This window comes from Myripristis murdjan, chromosome 17 (assembly GCF_902150065.1).
Source record: "Myripristis murdjan chromosome 17, fMyrMur1.1, whole genome shotgun sequence".
Taxonomy (NCBI): domain Eukaryota; kingdom Metazoa; phylum Chordata; class Actinopteri; order Holocentriformes; family Holocentridae; genus Myripristis; species Myripristis murdjan.
The window spans coordinates 3,551,109-3,569,959 of record NC_043996.1 but is presented as its reverse complement, the minus strand read 5'-3'; the positions used below and the strand labels follow the sequence as shown (position 1 = coordinate 3,569,959).

Sequence of the window (18,851 nt, the reverse complement as noted above, 5' to 3'; positions counted from 1 at the left end):
CGACAGACCACTTCACTTGAAGAGGCTGTTAACACAAAATTCAATTTATGACAGTTCAGATCTGCTGGAATGTTTTCATTGCGTGTAGAGGAAGCTTAATTTAGAAAATTATAACCTTGGATTTCAGGTTTAACTGGTAAGCTAGTTATTTGCGGTTGGTGACCAAGGTCGGCTTCATTTAAAAAACTACAAGTGAATAAATTTTTGTAGCCACCTGTTATTCATCAATTACAAGTCCCACCGCTATGCTTTAAAATAGTTTGAATAGGTTTGGAAATGTGGTTAAAAAAGAAATCCACAGTGAGGGGTTTATTCAGATATGTTTTTAACTTGAAGAAGCTCCTAGCTCATTGCCAATTCAGGCACTTGAACAGACGCAGTAAAAGAAGCCCAAATTTTTAACCTTAACCTTTTCAACAGGGCTGCTACCGGCTGCCTGAATGCTGTTTGACAGGACATGAAGAACACCTGCTGTTACTGAATGCGGTCCTCTGGTAGTAAAAATGTGGCCAAACGCATCTGACGGATTAAAACCTTGATGAAAATTTTGTGAATGCCTACAATGTTGACGCCTTTCGCTTGCAGGGACATCAGCTACTTTGACAACTTTGTGTGAATCTTGCTTAGAACAAGGACGAAAGTACTTCCTTTGGAAATGTGCTCTCGTTCAAACAGATTTACCACGGCAGCTCCAACACGCGCTGCTGAAAAATTAAAGCGATGCCTCGGCTTTTCTTGAGGAAATCCGGGGATGCTGTCCTCATCTCATATCACAGCAGACGGAATATCATTAGCTCTTTGTTAAAGCCTGCAAAGTTTCCGAGGCGGCGTCAGCAGCGCGAACGGAGGAATTTCTAAATCTTAGTTCTGATTCGACATCAGCAAACCTATGTTCTGTAAGTACGTTCTGTATTTCAAAAAGCCAACAGTGTAAAGGTCCCAGTCGTATGCATCAGTGGCTGCTCAAAGGGCTCAGAATGGGGGTGTGTGAAGGTGAAGATGAATAAGTTTAATTTGGTTTCTTTCATCTGTCAAGCATGCCCAGGCTTTGCATATTTAACAGTAAGTCTAAAACAGACTACGTGGGTAGGATCCTTATGAGCAGAGAGTGTGTGATCTGCTGAATCACTGTTTTGGAATTGATTTGATTTCACTAACCAGCGTGAGAAAAACATCAGGATAATTTAAAGCACCCTAATTTGACAGTGGGCATCAAGAGAGCATTGAATTTCACACTTATGAAACGTAATTGTCTGCAATCTCATGCAGAGGTTTGCTCATTGTAATATAATCTTGTATTGCTGCTTAGGTGTTTCGTGCATTTTGCATAGTCATCTTTTTTTTTTTTTTTTTTTAATTCTTTATTAGTCTTGTTAAGATTCTGTCCTGTAAAGAACTTTGTGAATTCTCTTTTTATATGGATCCAACAGAAGTAAACCTAATTAGGTAGCACTACATATTTAAATATTTAAAGGATTATCATTCCTACACTTACAAATGTTTGTAAATTAGTAATAAATATGTTCATAAATGTATGTTATCTATTTACAAATAAATGAACAGAAACAAATGATTATTGCTTTGTTTCTAAATGTTAAGTGCTTATAAATATAAAAGCAACTGAAATTTGTACATAGGTTAGTTGCATGTACTATCTTTATTTCTAACCCTAACCCTTTGCCTAACCCTTTATCTCACCCTGGTTTATTTGTAAATAATCAAATATACTTATAGAATAATTACTTTTGAAATGTATAAAAGATAATCAATTAAATGTTTATGAATACATTATGAATCATTTCAGGAGCATTATTAGAAAGTGGTAGTCCTTCTTATTATTAGCTTTATTACTCTATGGAGGATACATTTTGTGTGTTCCCAGTTAAACATATTGCCAGACCTTGCTGACGGTGATGACTCCCTCCTGGGTGTCTCTGTCAGTGGAGATGTCAAACATCTCCATGCCGTCACCACTGACGATGGTGAAGAACATCTCAGCGTTCTTGCCGATGTCCTTGTCAGTAGCTTGGATCCTCCCGACCGAGGTGCCAGACCTGGCAGACTCCTTCACACTGAACTGGTAAATACCTGTTAACACACACACAAAACAACACTTAACACTCTGGTGTGCATCACACAGCCACATAGGATTTACTGTGCATCTGGAAGTCACACAGTTTTCTCAACTCTAGTCAGAGGTATGGCTTCCTGCAGCCCTGCATGGTGATTTGATCATGTAAATATGCTGTCTTTTTCCACATTTTGTCTTTGTCTCTCATATCCTTTGGTATTTTTAAAAAAAAAAATCATTTTCATAATTTGCCACTTTTTTCATAAACACGTACCTCACACGGTCCCATACCTAATCCTAGCTCTGCTGCTGCTGGCGACGTTACTACTTCTATTCTACACAGCCTGTTAATGGTGGATCCAAGACTACTGTATTATACTGAACATCCTTATACAGCCCCCTGTTTGCTCCATTCCTATTAAAACTACATTCTTCTGCTGTAGCCTATCACTGTTTAGTGTAAACTAAAAGGGACTGTTAAAGGGATAATTCACCATTTTGGAAAAATAATAATAATAAAAATTTTTTTTTTAAAAAAAAGGTATTATTTCACTCTGCAGGTACAGTGGGTGGAGTCCGATGAATGACATCCATCAGCAGCCTCACTGGGTCCTGGCCAGCTACAGGTTAATTGCCGTGGACCTCTCATTTTTCCAATTTAAACCGCTTCAGTGGGAAAAAGGGGTCCAATCCCTCCCAGTGAATCTAGATTGATAGGCCGGCCTAAACTTTCAGGGGTCAAAGGTCATGCCAGAGACACCTTGCTCAGGAGAATGCAGGTGGCCTGCATAATGCCAGACACCTGATGCTCACACTTCTTTTTCACAAGCCCTGGCTTCCTGCAGCAAGCACAGACCTCAAAAAAGAACCAATCATGTTGAAGAGATAGAACTGTATGAATCGTCAGCATAGACCACAATGCTGCCATATGCTCTTGATACTCCAAAAAAAATATGACTCCAGTCTTAACCACAGTGGGAGAGTCTCATCCCACCTGCCTATAGGCTTGAGAGATGCACTCACAAAACCATTTGGCAAGGTGCCTCTTGGGTAGGGCTTTGACAGCCACACCATCCACTAGCACACAAATGGTTACTCTGCATGTTGAAAGGGGGCTGTGTGTTCGACATAACAAGCCAACGCCCATACTGGGCCTAGCAGATACAATAATGCCTCCCTATTTCCCACATGGGGTGGAGGACAACATGTATCCAGCTGTATCATTCTTGATACATCTCAAAATGTTTATGTTCTTCAGAACAAAGCAGGGGTTCAGTAACAAACATGTCCACCCCCAGGGGTGGATCCTCTTGCGGCATCAGAGAGAACCAGGGTGTGTCTGTTGTTGAACAGGTCCACTTCTGCATTCCTGAACCAGGTCCAACCAGGTCCAGGTCCTGCTTCACCACATCAGGTTGAAGCCTCCACTTGTCTCACTGCTTACTTGAGTTTGATGAATACCCAGCCTCCGTGCTCTGCTAAGTGAATTGGATTGGACCGATTTCACTGTAGCAGAGTGGCGGGCCGGGAATGATTCCCTCATTATTCCCAGTGTCGCTGTGCTGGAAGAAAAGTGTGCCCTGACAGCATTTCTTCTGGTATGGCACTCGTGAGGAAAGCTAGGCACTGTGCTGCATCTCCGGTTGTCCTTCTCCACCATGGGAGGGGCAGACGAGATGACAGCCATTTGTGTTTGTGGAATATACAACCTCCACGCTCTGCTAAATGAATTTGATTGGGCCAAATCCGTCGTAGCGACGTGGAGGGCCGGGAGGGAAGAGGAGGAGGAGGGACTAGGAAGGCCAGCTGTAGTCGCCAATGTGCCACTCTGGTCCCGTGAGGGGCGGGCACTGACCTTCCCTGATGGGTCTGCCTGGTGAGCAGCCAAAGCAGCGGCTGTTGAAGCCTGTATCAGTGGCACTCCCATTTCAGTGACCTAGTCAATGCATATTGTTGGAGGACAGTATTACCCACAGTCCAGTGTAGGGCAGTCTTTTATATTATGGTCTTTTACATTCTGTGCTGTGGATTTGGGAAAAAAAAAAAAACTTGCCCCTTTTAAAGGACGTTTTTTCAACCTCTAGACCACACGACCACTGCTACCGGGGTAACGACAGCCTCAGACAATTCATGCCCCTGAAGAACTCCATCAGATAAAGACTTTGTGGATGAGGAGGAGTTTAGCTTTCCTTGAAGAAAATCATCAGACAGAAATGTTGGCCAAAAAAATGCTGAATGGAGGAATGGAAACTTCATAAAGAAGGCCAGGTTAGACAGGTAGACATACAGAAGAACAAAGAACCGAGGGAGGGGGGGAAAAAAAAAGCAGTGGAAATGCTGACGGCGGCCGCTTGAACACAGCGCCTCTCCATCGGACTGCTGACGATTATTAAAAAAAAACAAAAAGCATTTAAATGTATTTTTGTGAGCGGGGTTTTATCCTTTTGTTCTCCTAAATAAGTGCTATCACTGTGTTTTGCTGTCAGGCTGTTGCCAATGCGGCCGGCCGTTGCTAAGAATTTTCTTCCCTCATTGTGATACAAATACAGCCTCGGCTTGTATAACAAATCAGCTCACTTGAGCCGCTGAATGAAGCTGATGCACACAAACACACTCACACACCTAAACTGATGCAAATTAGATGTCATTCTGCTGTAGAAACCTGAGGCAGTTTCATATCGGAATATCTCCCTTATTCAGAGTGTGTGTGTGTGTGTGTGTGTGTGTGTGTGTGTGTGTGTGTGTGTGTTATGCTCCATCTAAGAGATCTAGTGGTGTGTATAAACCACTTGTGTGAGTAATTATATGCTGCAGAGACACAGCGGGCTTCATACACCCTGGCAGCTAGACAGCACTAAGCCTGCCACTGTTTTTGTATGTTTATGCGTGTTTGTGTGTGTGTGTGCGAGAAAGAGAGAGAGAGAGAGAGAGAGAGAGCAAGACAGACAGGGAGGAAACAGCAACACGGCAGCTTGCAACACCGACAAGATCTACACTTTTCATCGCAAAAAGGGTCATTTCAAAAGTTGCATCCTACACTGATCTCAGTTTAAAGCCACTCGGGTTCCATCAAAATGAGCAATTATCACCAAAGAAACCCCTTTCAACCTCACAGCCGTCATCTTGGATTTCTTTCATTTGGAGGGCCTTTGATTTATCAAATGCAATCCGGTAGATTTCTTTGAAATAATGGCCATTTGAATAATCCAGAACCACAATTTATCCATAAAACATGCGGCGCAAATGTTTGAAGCATTTGTTCATGAAGAGTCGTTTGACTTATTCTTTATCTGCTTATCTATCTACCCATCTGATGCAGAGCCCTTGTTTTGCTTTGATCTGATTGGCTCACAGTGAGAGACTGTGCAAACACTAAAGATGGTGTATATCTTCCAAAAAAAACTCAAGTGAGTAATTTCGATTTATCCAGAACTGTGCTGCTGAGACTTTTAACCAAAAACAAGGAAGAGAGAGCACATCAGCTGTTTAGCTGCACTTCATTGGCTCCTGGTATCTTGTAGGATAGTTTTTAAAGGAATACTTCATCTATAGTGCATTTTTTTTTTTTTTTTTTGTATTAAGTAGTCACTGTGTGCTGCTTTCAATCCCTAACTACAGCTACAACCGCCGTAGTTTTCAGAATTAGAATCAGAATCAGAATCAGAAATACCTTTTTGATCCCCAAGGGGAAATTGGGCAAGTTTCATAGACTAAAACCCGACAAGCTAAATTCAGATTTTTTTTTTTTTTTTTTTTTACTTATTTTTATCTATATTGTAATTTATCTTTTTTTTTTATTTTTTTTTTGTTCTTTATTATTACATGTTTGCACTAAAAGGAGCTGCTCTTAATCTCATTGTACATGTGTATAGTGACAATAAAGGCATTCCATTCTATTCTATTCTAAAATGAACTACAGTAAAATGTATTTTAGTCAAAAGATTAAGACTAAATGTAGTGTTGACCAATATGATAAAAAACAGAGTGCGATTAATTTAACAAATATTGTAATTGTGATATATTTAAATGATTATTTTTGCATTTGATTTTCTTTTTCAAAGATGTGTTCTTACATGTAGAAAATACAATTTGTGGTCCTGGTCAAGGCTGTGGCACCACAATACAACAATGTTTTGAAACCTTTTTTACCTTCATCATTACAGCTCCTGTGATTTGGATATTACATTTGGCCATATTTTGCTATGATTTTTAGATTAACTGTTCAGTCATAACTCAAAGGAAATTAAACTAGGCTGTGAAAATAGCCTATTTTCCTAGTACTGAAGAAGAAATGACTGAAGTAGCAAATGTGAACCTACTGTAAAGTGATATTTGGATCTTACAGCTATTCAATAAATGTGTAGCACCTGTGAGCATCATTCTGTGCCCCGTTACATTATCATCTCCTAAATTTAGACCTTGGTAGACAGTCACTTGTTGATTTATCCACACTTTTAAGTAAAAATGCTGAGCATACATGCATGTTAAACTATACTGAACCAATGTCAGCAGCACAACCACTTTTACCTCCCAGTCCCAGTCCTGGCCTAAAACAGTGTTTTTTGACTCTATCTATGCATCCATCTATCTAATGGCAAAATAGCAAAGAAAAAAAAAAAACCTGTCATTGTGACACACAAGTGGGAGCTGAAAGAGCTGGAGGTGATTTCATCTGCGCTCATTTCTCTTTCCGGCTGGCTGGAGGTTGTGTTGCCTCTTGGCTCTGACACCAACATCATTGATTGGTGTCCTGGTGTGAAGTGAAATGATTTGACATGCATGGACCAGAGTATCTGCGTGTTTGTATGTGTGCGCGCGTGTGTGTGTGCATGTGTGTGTGGTGGAGGGACTTAGACAGAATGATAATGCCAAATGCAATCTGTTCACCAGATCCCAGGGTGATCTCAATTTGCACCCAGCGCTCAGGAGGGAAACACTGGGTGAAGGATGCTAATGGTGGGTGGGAAAAGAGGAGAAAAGAGGGAGTTGCTGACGCTCTGATACACCAAATATGACAGAGGGAGGCAGAGACAGGGTGAGAAAAAGATAATTAGGAGGCATGGAGACAGAAAGAAGTGGAAGTCCAAGAGTGAAAATGAAGGGAAGGAACTTGTGTGTTCGTGTAATCAGGATTAGATGACAGAATGACTTGTGTGATCGAGGCCAACAGAGCAACAGTTTAATCACTTCTTTCACACTGCTCCAGGCACTGGAGGACTGCAGATGGACACACACACACACACACACACACACACACACACAAACACAACGTGATAACACAGCCTCTTGAACTGTGATGAAAAGCTGCCACATTATGCAGCTTCATTTTTGAGCTGAAGATTTGAAGGATGAATCGGCCTTTAAAGTTTGAAAACTGACATGAAAATGGAAATGAGCCCGCGCACTCAACTGCTGCAACAAAATTTTAATATGAACAACTTGTCCAGCCTCAGGGCTTCATCAGGCCACACTTCCCCGTCGACAGTCCAGCATCTCTGTGGCCCAAAATTGACTAATTGTCCCCACGGTGAAAAAAACCAACATGAATTCAAAGCACATGTGCTTGTCGGTCGCATGTAAATCTATCATTTCCCATGTGAAAATGATATTCTCACACATGAATTTTCCCTTTGCATCTCAACCAAATCATGTGTGTAATGTATAATGGCACTAAGCCTAATGATAATAATAATAATAACAATAGTAATAATAATAATAATAATAATAATGAAAAGAAGAAGAAGAAGAAGAGGAAATAAATTCATATTTAAAAAGAAATTTTCTAAATTTAAGTAAAATCTGTTACAGTGAAGAGAATAAAATGTGCAAAAATAGTTGCTCACACGTGTCCAAAAAGCATGTACTTATGAATCCAAAATTTGTTTTGTCAAAAAAGCCAGGCTTGGGAAATTTGTTGCCGATCACTAATGCAGCGCTCCTTAAAGAACTCTGCATCGTTTTCTGGGCGTGATCTGAAATCTCCTCATCAGCTGCTCTGTGCTCCTCTGGGCTGCTAATCCACAACACTGGATTTGTGTCTCTCCATTCACTTCCATAGTGCAGAAAAACGTCGCCCAAAACAACACATTTAGCACATAAATAAGTATGAACAAAGTGGATTATGCCAAAATGAAAAACAACAAGTCCTGGTACTCAGTTTTTGAAGAAATTAAAGAGCTTTTTTCTCATTGTTTTCTATTTGAATTGGAAAGTAGATCCGGCAACCAGCATCTGCAGGAATCCTCTGCTTACTAGCCTTACGCTCGTTAGAAATAACCTGACAGTGCTTTCACAAGTCATTCTAATTACACACACATACACAGAAAATGTGTAACATTGTTGTTGCTGTTTATTGGCATAATCCACTCATCAAGCTGCTAATGAGGAGACTTCACCACCATGTGGACTCATATAACACCCAGGGAACTATACAACCCACACACTCTAGCAAAGTTTAATTTTGCTTTAAAGGCATGTGAAAAAAAAAAATATAAAAAAATAAATCAAAAATAAATAAATAAATGAATAAAACCAAATAATCCACCTTGCCTCTTTGGTCTTCCATATATGTGGGTTTTCCCATGTCATTTTTGTAAGGCAGGGATATCGGTTTTAAGTTTTGACTGAGAATGAGAATAGACAGGTATAAATTAATGTAAAATAATGGTTAAAAAAAATCTGTGAAAAAGCTCATTCGAACAATGCTTTAGTTCTTGAAAATTATTTACTGACAAGTCCCACAACATTCCATAACCTAGAGATTTTGTTATATTCCTTCTCTGCTCAGAATAAATGTTAATTCCATGACATTCGGGTAATTTCATGACCTGTATTTCCACATATTGTCTTTTTGCCTGCAGGTCAGTGGCGAATGATGTTCATTTTGACCCCAAGTAAACCTACATTTGAGTAACAATCTCCAAAACAACTAACAACTAACCGTACCAGCCATCATTAGTGTTGTAGTGCGTTTCATGCCAGTGGGTGACTTGTTCATATTTAACAAGGTATAGAAAAACACTGTAGTTATCTTGCCTCACTATACCCCCAAAAATGTATAATTAATGTGTGTGTGTGTGTGTGTGTGACTCAGTGTTTCATCATTTGTGTGCCATCTCTCCTCCTTTATTGCCATTGTCTTACTCTGTGTGAAGCGTGGAGGGTTGTCGTTGACGTCGGTCAGGGTGATGTTGACCACGGTGGTCCCGGTGAGGCCTCCCCTCTGTCCGGCCATGTCTTTGGCTTCAATCACCACCTGGTAGTGCTCCCTCTGCTCGCGGTCCATGTCCCCGGGACCCAAGGCTGTTCGGATTACGCCTGAACAGAAAAAAACAACACATGCATTTCTATTTTTTTTTTTTTTTATTGCGCTTTATTTATTCTGCCTCATTTCAGATTCTGTTGTGTGCGCCGTGACCCCATTTTCTTCCCTTTAAACACAATCGTAGAAGTGAACTTTATGCAATCACAGAACAATCAGAAGACTTGCTGTCACTGCCAAAAGAAATATGACACATAAGAGGGCAAGTTAGGAGGCAATCCTGCTGAATTTGATCACTAAAACAGGTTGATTTTGCTCTGTTTCGTGGTTGTGCTTTTTAACCTTGTCCTTTGTGTATCAGACAAGATTGATATTCAGCACCAAATGATATTTAAAGCAACTCTAGACAACTTTGCATACTGGCAGACCCAAATGACAAGAGGTAACTGGGAATTTGGAAAATTTCAAAGAGTCAGAAATCTTGTAAGGGGACGTTGTAATCCAGTCTGTGCTCCGGGTTTCAGGTGCAGCGGTGCACTGCTGTTTGCTGCTTGCAGCTCCCATATCACAGAAACAGTTCTGGGCAAAAATAAGAAACTGCCTGTTGTATGCACAGATTCACATAAAGTACTCTCTGAATCCAATGTTCTGTTAAGTTAATACCATCCATGCATTGGACTTCTATGACGTTTTGAATGACATTATCTGAAAAAAAAGTATGTTTTATAGAAATGAATAGAATTGCAAGTATCTATTTTTTTTTCCAGCCCTGTGTCAAGCAAAGCGTGTAATAGACCCGCCGGTCTACCTTAGGAAAACGTCAGTGCCATGTTTTGCATCGCCAAGGTGTCAAAATGCATGGTGTCATGAGGGAACAGCAACATGGCGTGGTACAAAGGGAGCGACAGAGCTCACAGCAATTCCTAAGTCATTTCAAAGCCTCCTGATATTTAAAAGGTCAAACAACTCATCATGATATTGTAATGAAGGGTGTACTATACAGTTCAAAAATTCACAGTCAACCCCTTTGTGGTCTATAGAAGGATGACACTCATGGGGCAACGTGGCCAAACTTTATCAAGAAAGATGTAAAACCAAACCAGAAAAAAAAAAATCTGAATGAAAAAAGTTATTTTTGCAAATGAGACAAAATACAGAGAACATCGGAAAGGCTAGTGTTTTTTTCCCTGATGTCCAAAACAAAGTGAACCAAAACCAAAACTGTGATCCAGCCGTGGATTTACTGAACCATTACAGCCCTATTATCAAGGCCTCTGATGAAGGAATTTAATCACACAGTGAGGCTTTTTTTAACATGTTGATATATTGAATCAATCAAAGATGCAGATAAATGTTTGCAGCTTTTGTGCTTTATACAACAACACAGATATGAACTGATATGCAGTCGGTCATGCGGGGCGTGACCTTGATCACATACGAAGAAATGGAAGTTTTGCCCCAGATCACTTGAATGAAGGAGCTGTTCTATCACAACATACGAGAACACAAGCCATGATAGGGTATTAAATGATGTGAAGTTGTGGTTGCAGGCTTCAGGACAGGAGAAATAAGGGTGAAATGCTGTGTCATCCTCAAGTGTTTTCTCGCTATGTGCACATCAAGCTTTGAAATGTCTGACAGTAAAGTGATAACTGCGTCTTTAAAACGAAGCAAAGTGACAAAAAAGAGGATGGATTTATGCGGTGGCGTAGAGGCTGCGATTTCCATCCCAACGTGCACACAAACACGTGCACACATGTGTGGGAATCAAAAGAGCACTCTACTGCAATCAAGTGATAAAAAAAAAAACTCACATTTTTTTCTGAAGTGCAGGTATTTCGTTTTATTTTCAATATTTTGGTAAAGCTGGTTTGCCTGCTAACTTGTTCTGATGGTTATTTGGCATTTTTGCCTAAATCTTAATCTAGTTTACCCCCTTTGTCCAGTGAGCACTTTCTGAATGTGTGCAGTTATTAACTCTAATGTAGCTCTGATATGTTATTATTGATTTATAGGGAATTGCAGCTCTTCATGTTGCTACTTTCCACTAACCATTATAAAATGTTTATAAATGAAAAGTAGTTTAAATGCTTTTGAACATTTTTAATTATTAATCTTCATCTGTGGAACCAGATGTTCCTCTAAATCTCTGGGTAGAAATTCAGACCATGTGCACATGAACATGCATGCATGCACGCACACCCCTGCAAGCCACACACACACACACACACACACACACAACTGTTGTTCTTGTTGAGTGTTATACAGTGAGTTAAAAAGATGAGTGTGAAGATCAGTGTCATGCACAAAGTCTGATAGTTGATAATCTATCCATGTTACAAAACAAAACAAAACAAAAAAAAACAAAAACAAAAAACAGAATTATTGTTTATGTGAAGCAGCCATTTAGAGTTGGTCTTGCTGCAGACATGCCATGAAGCATAAACTCATGGATGTGCAGGAGCTTATTTCTGAATGTCAATTACTCTCTCTCTCTCTCTCTCTCTCTCTCCCCATCTCTCTATGCTTGTGTGTGTTTGATAAATGTAATATGAGCAGCAGTTTGATTCATTTTAAAAGGGCAAGTAAGGAGTCCAACACATAGCAAACTCATGGTAGCCAACACGCAGCTGATGTTATTGGTCGGCTCGGCTGGCCAATCTTGTAACTTTGATCGCCCACACACTCACTCCTTGACACGGTGGTCTCTAACGCTGGCCCGGCCGGTCCAGTCAAAAAACCAACTGCAGCTTTGTCAGTTACAGAGCAGTTACTTACACATTCATCAAGTGCACCTGAAACATGCTCTTCTCTGAGGTTTTTAGAAAAGTGAACAGATTGATGAGAAAATCTGACATGTGTCAAACAGTAAAGACACAGCAAAAAAAAAAAAAAAAAAAAAAAAAAAAAAAAACATTTGTAAGAAAAATCTGTAGTGAGTCATAGCTGTAAGTTGGAGTCATAAAATGAAGTAAATAACACTGAAAAAAAGAATGCAGAAGGGTAGTCTGGGTATTCTCGACAGCTGCTCTCAGAATGAGAGTGATGCACATCCTGAGACATTACAGCACCAAGTCTGTGAAACCACAAACTAACAATTAGGACTGAGACAAAGCCGCTGACACACACACACACACACTGTCCTGACTGGGTGTCATTAAAAGGAAACATGAGAGCTGTCACTGAGAAAAGACACGGCTGAAGAATGAGAGAGCGGCTTGTAGAACATTAAGTTGAAACTGGATTTCATTGTCTGCAGTCTTGCTTGTCTAGACGGACACTGATAGGATCTCTGGCTTTTCAGCTAGGCATAAATAATATGCGGTAAATGCTGGTATGCAGTATACCTGTGTATACACATCACTACACCAATGAATAATACACATCTCTGGCTATTTTAGGTCCGTATAGGGTAAACCCCCTGCCCAGAGGTAGGCATACACTGTATACCTGCATATACACACCACTACACCACTGGTCTCACCTGTCCACAGATAGTGAGTGGTAGATTACACTGAACAGGATTACACTAATCCAATCTGCCCCCTAACAGTCTGTCATATTTACATGAGAAAAAAAAAAATAGGTAAATAGAAACAACTGATCATTGCATGGTTATACTATGTTTAGAGAATTTAGATTATAAAATCTTGTAAATCTTGAAATATTAGTGGATATGTTTATAAATCGTGCTAAACATCCAAATCAGCCTGTAACCAGCACTCTGTTATCACTTTAGCATCAATGTTGGTGAGCACTGGAAGCAAATCACTGCTGAAACAATTTCACAGTCGCACGGAGTTAAGAGTTTTCTTGCCAACTGCCTTATTCATTACTATTTTGAACAGATAGTATATAACACTCTGCATTTTGAAAGCAGGCCTCCTGAGCCTCTGTATAATGTTCCTATGTCTTCTCAGCTGCCTCTGTTTTGCTTGCCAGAATGTTCAGGATCTCCATGTGTTGCTTTGTCTTAAGAGCCTGTAGGATTTCCATTGGGTCCTTGTTGCACCGAGATATCTGTTATATGAAGCTTCATAGACCAGCTGATGAGCTGCAAGCTGCTCCTCCAACTGATGCATTCACACTGGAAGATTGATTTTTCCATCTCACAGTTCTGTAGAATTTAAATAGCTTATAGAGGCATTTGACTGGCTCGTAGAAGGTTCAGATTGTTTGATTGAGCCCTTCTGTACTGGGCTTTGTTGTTACTCATCTTATTTTCTTGAGGGTTTTAGTTAAGCTGTAGTTATGAGTGGTTATTGGTGATTTCATACTATTACATTACTTGCCCAAACACTCACAGTTGGTAAGAATGAAACAAAGACGAAACTTAAACTTTTCACACTTCAGATCAACAGTAGTGAAGTTCATGACCTGACAAGTGTTCACCTTAAGGCCATGGCACACCACCAGCAACAACATCGCCTTGCATAAACTGAGGTCAGGACTGCCTCAAAATGTCTTTGTGCCGTGGCATTTAAAGTCATATTTGACTTAAGCAGAGTTTTTTTTTTTTTTTTTTTTTTTTTTTTTCACTAGTTAGCACATTCACACTTCCAAAGCACTTCCACAAGCAGGCAGCCTCCAACAGTGGTAGCCCTGAGGGATCTGTTTTCAGCCATGGCACCCAGCAATCAGCTGTCAATACTGAGAAACAGCATGCAGCCAGAACTTCATTTACTTATTCACAAGTATGAGCTTGCACACTAGGTGTATATTAAAAGCCCAAAGACAGAGGTTTTTTTTTTAGCTTGTATTGGAGCAGGCCTAAATAAATACAAAATTAAAATTAAAATTAAAATAAATAAAAATGAAATATAATTTTACATATGACTTAGAGTAAAACACTTTGAAACCTGAGCAAATTCATTTATTTTCTTTCAAAAATATGGGAAAAAAAGTGATTAGCACATTAGCAAAAATTACCATAAAAAATAAAAATAATTTCCATAAAATTACCAGAAAAATATTTATAATAATAATAATAATAGAAGACACCTATACTTTGAATGATTAAAATTACATATTTAAATGTTCCCACAGATGTCAAAATTCTTGTGTTTAAGTGTGTGTTTTCTTGTGTGTCCAGAGGGAGGTGATGGGGCCCCTGGGCACCCAGTATCAGCTTCTGGTTACTCATGAGCTCCTGGGTATATGTGTGCAATAAAATTATTCGAACAAAATAAAATATTGCTTCTGTTTAACTGGGAAGTGTGAACTAAAGTAAATCACAAAAATGCATCAAAGTTATCTTTTTGACTTGCAAAGCAAGCAGACGGCAGGCATGATGGCAGCCTTCGTCTAAAGAGGCCAGGCCAGCAGCAAAAACACCAGCCCTCAAAGCCTCTTCTTCTTGTGGAATTATTAGATTCTGATTCTCTCTCTCTCCCTCTCTCTCCCTCTCCCTCAATCTTTCTAACTCTCTTCTCACTATTACTTTGTTCTCTCTCTGGAATCTTGTCCTTCCTCCCTCTTTTCCACCCTTTATTCCTCCATTGCTCCCCATCAGGACCTTGCATTATTTTGTTCCTCTTGGGCTCTCCTCAGGGAGCACCAGCCCACTCCATGTCAGCCTCTAAAGATCAAGGTCTATCGTTGCTGGTTAATCCACAGGCAGCAATAATCTGGCCATAGCCCTGACTCCTCTTTTTGTTAGAAACAAACAGATGAGCAGAGTGAGGGAGATTATGGTACTGATTATCTAAATGGATGGCTGACTTTTTTATTTACAGAGAAAGTACATAGGATCAGGACAAGGTTGGGCTTAGCAGTGTTTTTATCTTATATTAGGAAATATTAAAACATCCCTTTTTACTGCTTTTTTTGGTGAAGTGGGAATGTACATATGCAGGTCTTGGGCATAAGCCTGTGCAGGATGTATTTATTTTTTTACTGTTAAAGGGAAAGTTCACCCATTTTAGAAGATTTAGCTTAGCTAAGATTTACTGAGACATTCAAGGGTGGGAAATGTTTTCAATACAGGAAGTGATGGATTAAAACAATTTAAATGACACTGAAAGCATCTCCTAAACAGCAGAAAGAGAATGAGAATGAGAAAGCTGGACAACATTACTTTATACTTCTGTCATTCTTTGGTACCCTTTCACATAAAGTATCACATTGACTCTCAATGGATATTATTTATCCGTTCAGCCGTTCAACACATGTGTGTTTGACAGTGCTATGTTTCTTTCAGGTTGTCTACTGTAGAACTACACATCGCTTTCTTAGTGTTGTCAAACATTAGTAGAAGAGAGAAACTAATGTGTGCAAGCCTCATATAACCCGAGGAACCTATAGATCTGTCATTCATTTAAAATTCATTGTGGATTTAAATTATATATTTTACATCACTGATATTTTTTATACACCTACAGACCTAGATTACCCAAAAGTCGCAGTAAACTCTAAAAGCTTATCTTAAAAGCTGCATTATAACCTGCTGATTAGGCTTTGTTAATACATTCAAGCAAAATGTGACTTCATTTTCCCTCTCATGTGATCTGTATAGATAGATTCGCTAACTATAGTAAGCAAACAGGTTAATAGAAGTGATAAATGTATTAACCATAAAAGCTACAGCATCACTTAATGCCAGGACTGTAATTTTCAGCATTTGGCTCCTGAATTTATCTGCAGAAAATGTCCTGGTTTCCTGGATCATAACAGGCAGTTGCCCCCTAAATGCCATGCTTAAGCAGGGAAAGGCCTCAGACTTCAAACAGTTGCCTCAGGCTCTTATTTGGGGCATCAGTGTGCAAAAATTTAATCGTGTAGTTTGAAGTTATAGTCATAACACTTACTGTCATTTTCAGCCTTGTTGGGCATATCAATGTGTTATGTACCAGAATTTCATGGCGCTTGTGCAGGATTGTGCTTCCCTATTTTTCTTTTCCAGTTTTTGTCTCTGCTTACTCCCCAGGTGCACTCCTGCCTACTCAGCATTCCTGACTGGTGTGTTTGAGCTCAGCCTAAACCAATCCTGCTTGTCCTGGTTGCTGATTATTAATGATCCCAATCACACTCATCCACATGTTTATAAGGAGCCATCTTCAGTCAAAGACACTCTATACAAATCATATACACTCCAGTCTCCTAAGCTGGCGTGGTTGTCTCTCCCCTCATCACCCAACCTGGTTTGGAAGTCTTGCCATTTGCTGTTGTGAACTGTGTGGAAGGGTGGATGTGATATAGCCACGAGCCTCCTAAAGGGGCTGGGCACTCACGTGACACAGATACAGGAAATGACTCTACAGTGTGCCATCTCTCTTCTACATTGTCTCCGCGTCAGTCAAGAGGCCCCTCACCTCTGTTGCAGCTGTTGGCTGTGTCTGTCCAGACTATTCTCATTCCCGACTCGTCAAATAGCAATGCCGTTTTGCGTCTGATACCAATGCCAAAGGCACCTTTTGAAGCCAAAGGCACCCTTTGGCGTCAGTATGACACATGGTGGTGGTGGTGGCGTAGTATACAGAGTGAGAGGGTCAAGGTAGGGAGGACGTTCACACAAGGGACCTGAGCTCGATCCCTGGTTCGAGAAGCCACAGTGAGACAATTGTTTGAGCAAGACCATTCATCCGTGACTGAGACCATGTCCCGATTCCATTTTGGTGCCTAAATAACCTTTCCCTAACCTTAACCAAGTGTTTTGAGGCTACAGGCGCCCTTTGGTGTCAAAACCACATCAGTAGACTAATAACAAGAACTAATAAAGAACTAATAAATAAATCGAAAAGTAGATGTATAGTAGATAAATAATGATAATAGTAACAAAAAAGGGTGGGATAGAAGAAGCTGTGTTGAAATTGTCTGTTTGTTGGGTGTGTGTGCATGATGCTTGTGAGCGTGCAAGTGTGTGTCAGATCAGGAATATATCAGGGATTATGGAGTGTGTGTAATTGTAGATATGCATCTGTGAGTAATGGTGTGTATGTTTATTGTGGCTGGTGGATAGACAAAACGAGGCGGTGAGTGATATTGATGCGGAGATTAAGAATTCAGCGTGTCAGTGAAAGGAGTCCGGTTTCTGTCAAAGCTGAATGTTTTTTAATTGAGGCGGATAATTTTCCCACTGAAATGTGCGATTTTTCCAGAGTGTAATACTGATTGAATTCCTTGTTTTCCAGTTCATGAGGATGGTTTTCTGGGTGATGATTAGGACTTGAGAGTATTCTGCTGGATGTCTTGTTTAGGTTGATGTGCGATAAGTCTCCTCGTGAGCAGAGTGAAGGGGATAGTGGGATGCAGCAGCCCAGAAGGAGAGAGAGGATGTCAGTGATATCGTGCCAGAACTGTTTGATTGGTGTGGCATGCATATTGGTGTCAGTGGTGTTTTGTGTGCAGTGTGAGCAATTTCCAGAATCCCCAAAACCCATTTTAAACATCCTCTCCCCTGTGTGATCTACTCTGTGGATTATCTTGTATTATATAAGTTGTTTGTTTGCATTGGTTGATATGGAGAATATGTTTACAGATCTGGGTCCAGAAGTTAGCATCGGGAGGGATCTGTAAATCTAGCTCCCATTTTTTTGAAGGGATTGAAGGGATTTTGGTCAGATGTGGTGATTTTTTTTTTCTTAATCAGTGATATTGATTAGGTCTGATATTGATGGTGGAAGATCTAGGTCAGATGTCTTATGCCGTACTTCTGGACAAAATGAGGGAATGAAACCAGAATGTTATTGTGGAAAATATGTTTGAGGTGTGCGATACCTTTACTGATCCATGATGAGAAAAAGTGTGGTTTTCTGTTCATTAAGAAATCAGGATTGTTCCAGATGGGAGTGTGCTTGGTAGGTGAGATTGAGGTGTTAGTCATTTGGTGAAATTCCAACCAGGCTGTCAGAGTTGCAGCTATGGTGGGGTTTTTGATATAGGGATGGTGTGTAATGGAGTGGCTTATGAATGGTAAGTCTGAGATATGGATTTCTTTGCATAATTTTTGTTCTATATCTACTGAGGAGTTGTCAGATTGATTGAAACTAGTCCACTTGTTAATGTATTGGAGTTAGTGTGCAATGAAGTAATTCTGAGATGATGGAGTCTAGTGATTTGAACCAGGAGAGTGAGGGCTTGATGGGGGTAATTGAAAATAAGTAGTTTATCATGGGTATTATGGTCATTTTAATAGTTGCTACTCTGCGTATAGGGGATATTGGTACATTCATTCAACACAGACGGATGTCCTCTACTGTTTTGAGGAGTGGATTGAAGTTGAGATTGACTGAGTCTGACAGCCTGGGGGAGATGCTGACTCCTAAATATGTGATATTACCAACACACAGAGAGAGAGCTGTTATGGCTGAGAGGGAGGATAGTGGACTTAGACCAGCTGATAGTGTAGTCTGAGATTGTAGAGTTATTAAAGTGTTAACAAGGTGAATGGTTGCGGGTAGTGAAGAAGAAGGATTTTGCAGGTAAGGTTGCGCAAAGGTTGATCTTATGGTGTGTATTGTTTGTTTTGATTCCTGTGATGGTTATAGTTTGACAAAGAGCTGCTGTAAATGGTTCAATGAA

The 18,851-nt window shown here is 40.0% G+C and overlaps 1 protein-coding gene across 1 annotated transcript in view; it reads right to left on the bottom strand.

Moving 5' to 3' along the window:
- The window catches only part of cdh6 (cadherin 6), a 99,808-nt gene that overhangs the window by 24,146 nt on the left and 56,811 nt on the right, over positions 1-18,851 (bottom strand). The window contains exons 5-6 of the mRNA XM_030074728.1: positions 9,215-9,388; positions 1,901-2,088 (exon numbers count right to left, since the gene is read on the bottom strand). Coding sequence (XP_029930588.1) covers positions 1,901-2,088; positions 9,215-9,388 — 362 coding nt within the window. The remainder of the gene's footprint in view (positions 1-1,900; positions 2,089-9,214; positions 9,389-18,851) is intronic.